This window comes from Neovison vison, chromosome 9, assembly GCF_020171115.1.
Source record: "Neovison vison isolate M4711 chromosome 9, ASM_NN_V1, whole genome shotgun sequence".
NCBI lineage: Eukaryota > Metazoa > Chordata > Mammalia > Carnivora > Mustelidae > Neogale > Neogale vison.
The window spans coordinates 47,718,998-47,721,512 of NC_058099.1; the positions used below are offsets into that span (position 1 = coordinate 47,718,998).

The 2,515-nt window shown below is 42.2% G+C and overlaps 1 protein-coding gene across 1 annotated transcript; it reads right to left on the reverse strand.

The window, feature by feature from the left end:
* Positions 1-251: 251 nt before the first annotated feature.
* LOC122916930 (interferon alpha-3-like) lies at positions 252-749 on the reverse strand. The gene has a single exon (XM_044264316.1). It carries the CDS (start codon positions 747-749, stop codon positions 252-254), a length of 498 nt encoding a protein of 165 aa, XP_044120251.1.
* Positions 750-2,515: the final 1,766 nt, after the last annotated feature.

Here is a 2,515-nt window from a genome sequence, read left to right on the forward strand (position 1 = left end):
GAAAGTCACAGGAGCTTGTACCGTTGACTTGATGTTGCTTAGTACTCCTGAGAACATGTGACAAATTGATTCCACTCATGCCATGATAACAGCAGAAATGAGTGTCTTTGACACTCCAGACAGCAGAACTGTGGAAAGTCTGATATTACTAGTTAGAGGGAATCATTTCCATGTTGAACTGGGTCTCCTTGCTTGCTCTTTAATCTATCTTGCAAGATCGTTGATGCATACAAGGGTTTCATGGTCTCTGCTCATACCATCTCCCAGGCACAAAGGCTGTATTGCTTCTCTTGTAGATAGAGGGAGATTTTCTGGAAGTAGTTCCTCAGGATGGAGTCCCCATTCACCAGGGCCATCTCTTCCACCCCTGCCTCCTGCATGAGACAGGCTTGTAGGTCATTCACCTGCTGATAAATTCCTGAGCACAATTCCTCCAGGAGGGTCGTGTTCCAAGGAGCAGGTGAGGCCTCTGTGCAGAAGAGGTGGAAGATCTTCTGCTTCATCACATAGATGACAGAGAGGGCTTGAGCCTTCTGCAGCTGCTTGCTGTGAAATACCTTCTTGGTAAAGGCAAAGTCATTTATGTACTTGTCACAAGAGATAAGGGAGATTCTCTTCATTTGTCTCAGGAGCATCAGGGCCCTCCAGTTCAGCACGCTGTGGTCCCGAGGCAGGTCACATCCCAGAGAGCCGAGGGAGTGGCAGCTGAGCACCACCAGGGCCACCAAGGAGGAGCAGGGCAGGGCCATGGGGGATCCTACAGATGCTGTTGGCCTGGCTGGGGTGGGCACGTCTGGGACCCGTGGCTCTAGCTTCTCTGAACATCTTCTCTTGTGCATGTGACTTAAGTAGGGGACGCAGGAGTTTTCAATTTCTGAACGTTTCCCTTACTTTCTATTTCTCTTTTGGCTATCCTTTCTTCATCTTCTACTGGTTTAGAGCACAGTTTCCTAACTCTATATACATATTTTTCATGATTTCCCTTGCCTCCAGAGTCTCCTCTGATGTTTTTTAATTGAACCTTCCAGAGAAATTAATAATACAGTATTAATTAATGTATACAGTATTAATGTATAGTATTTATACAGTTATGTACGGTACTTATATCTGAGCTTTGTACATACAAAAGAAAGTGTCAAGTTACTCTTTTTATTCTTAACTCAATGCAGGGTTAAGAATGACTAATAATTTTAAGCTTAGAGTCAAATTTTAAAGCTATTGATGTTTAACAGTATAATTAAATTTGATGAGTGACCTATAATATATTTACTTATATAATTTGTAATTTATATAGCACACATGCAAGTTAACAATTTCTACAAAGACATAATAATTAATTCATATATTTAAATATTTAAACCATTCCAAGTTCCTAACAGCATTTGAAAACTTAAATTATTTAGTTACACATTTTTAGTGTACTGAATTTGAATGTTCCCTCAGCTGAGAAAATAAATTGTAACTTCACATGCTACTAGTTACCTATCAAGGTATTTTCAAAATATATTTTCTGTTTAGCTCTATCTATAATTACTGATGTACTGAATACATTTTGTAGAATTCAGTAATAAATTGTAATCAATTTGTATTTAATTCCAAAAGACCACATCACATCAAGGCTCAGATAGAAAAAAACATCCGCAAGACAGCCAATGGCAGCTCCCAAGTAAGCAAAGACCACCTGTCCCAGTGTGCCCTTGAGATCCAGAGAAAGTCCTCCAGTCAGAGCAACATGTTAGCCCCAGGTCTGTTGCACTCCCTGCAGACATTTCATGTATCTTCCACAAATTCCATGTCCATGCTTCTTGTGTGATACCCAAGAAAACCCAATGAGAGGATAAAAATACTAAGGAAGCAGGTTTTGTTAGACTGTTCCAAGTTTGAGCTTTGAGAGCCACAGACCACTGTGATATTGAAGATTTGTTCACAGTCCTAAGAACTACCTGTTACACCCTTGGAAGAACTATTCTGTCTGGTGGGGGAATGTTGATTTCAAGGAGCACTATGCAAATACAGAACCAGGGAACCTGCGAAAAGTTTTGCTATCTTGTACTCAGTTTTGCTATGAAACTAACTGCTTTTTAGAAAATATCCCTCTTGTAGGGATGCCTGGGTGGTCAGTCGATGAAGCTTACATCTCCTGGTTTAGGCTCAGGTCAGGATCTTCTGGCTCAAAGGATCCACCCCTGCCTGGAGTCCCAAGTGGGGTTCCACACTCAGTAGGGAGTCAGCTTGAAAATTCCTTTCCTCTGCCCCTCTCCTCTATACCACATGCTGTCTTTGTCTCTCTAAAATAACTCAATTTGGGGCACCTGGGTGTCTCAGCTGATGACACGTCTGCCTTCGTCTTGGGTCATGATCCCAGGGTCCTGGGATAGAGTTCCACATCCAGCTCCCTGCTCACTGGGGAGTCTGCTTCTCCCTCTCCCTCTACCCATCCTCCAGGCTCTTGCTCTCTCTCTCTCTCTCTCTCAGTCTCTATCACGCTCTCCCTCTCAAATAAATAAATAAATAA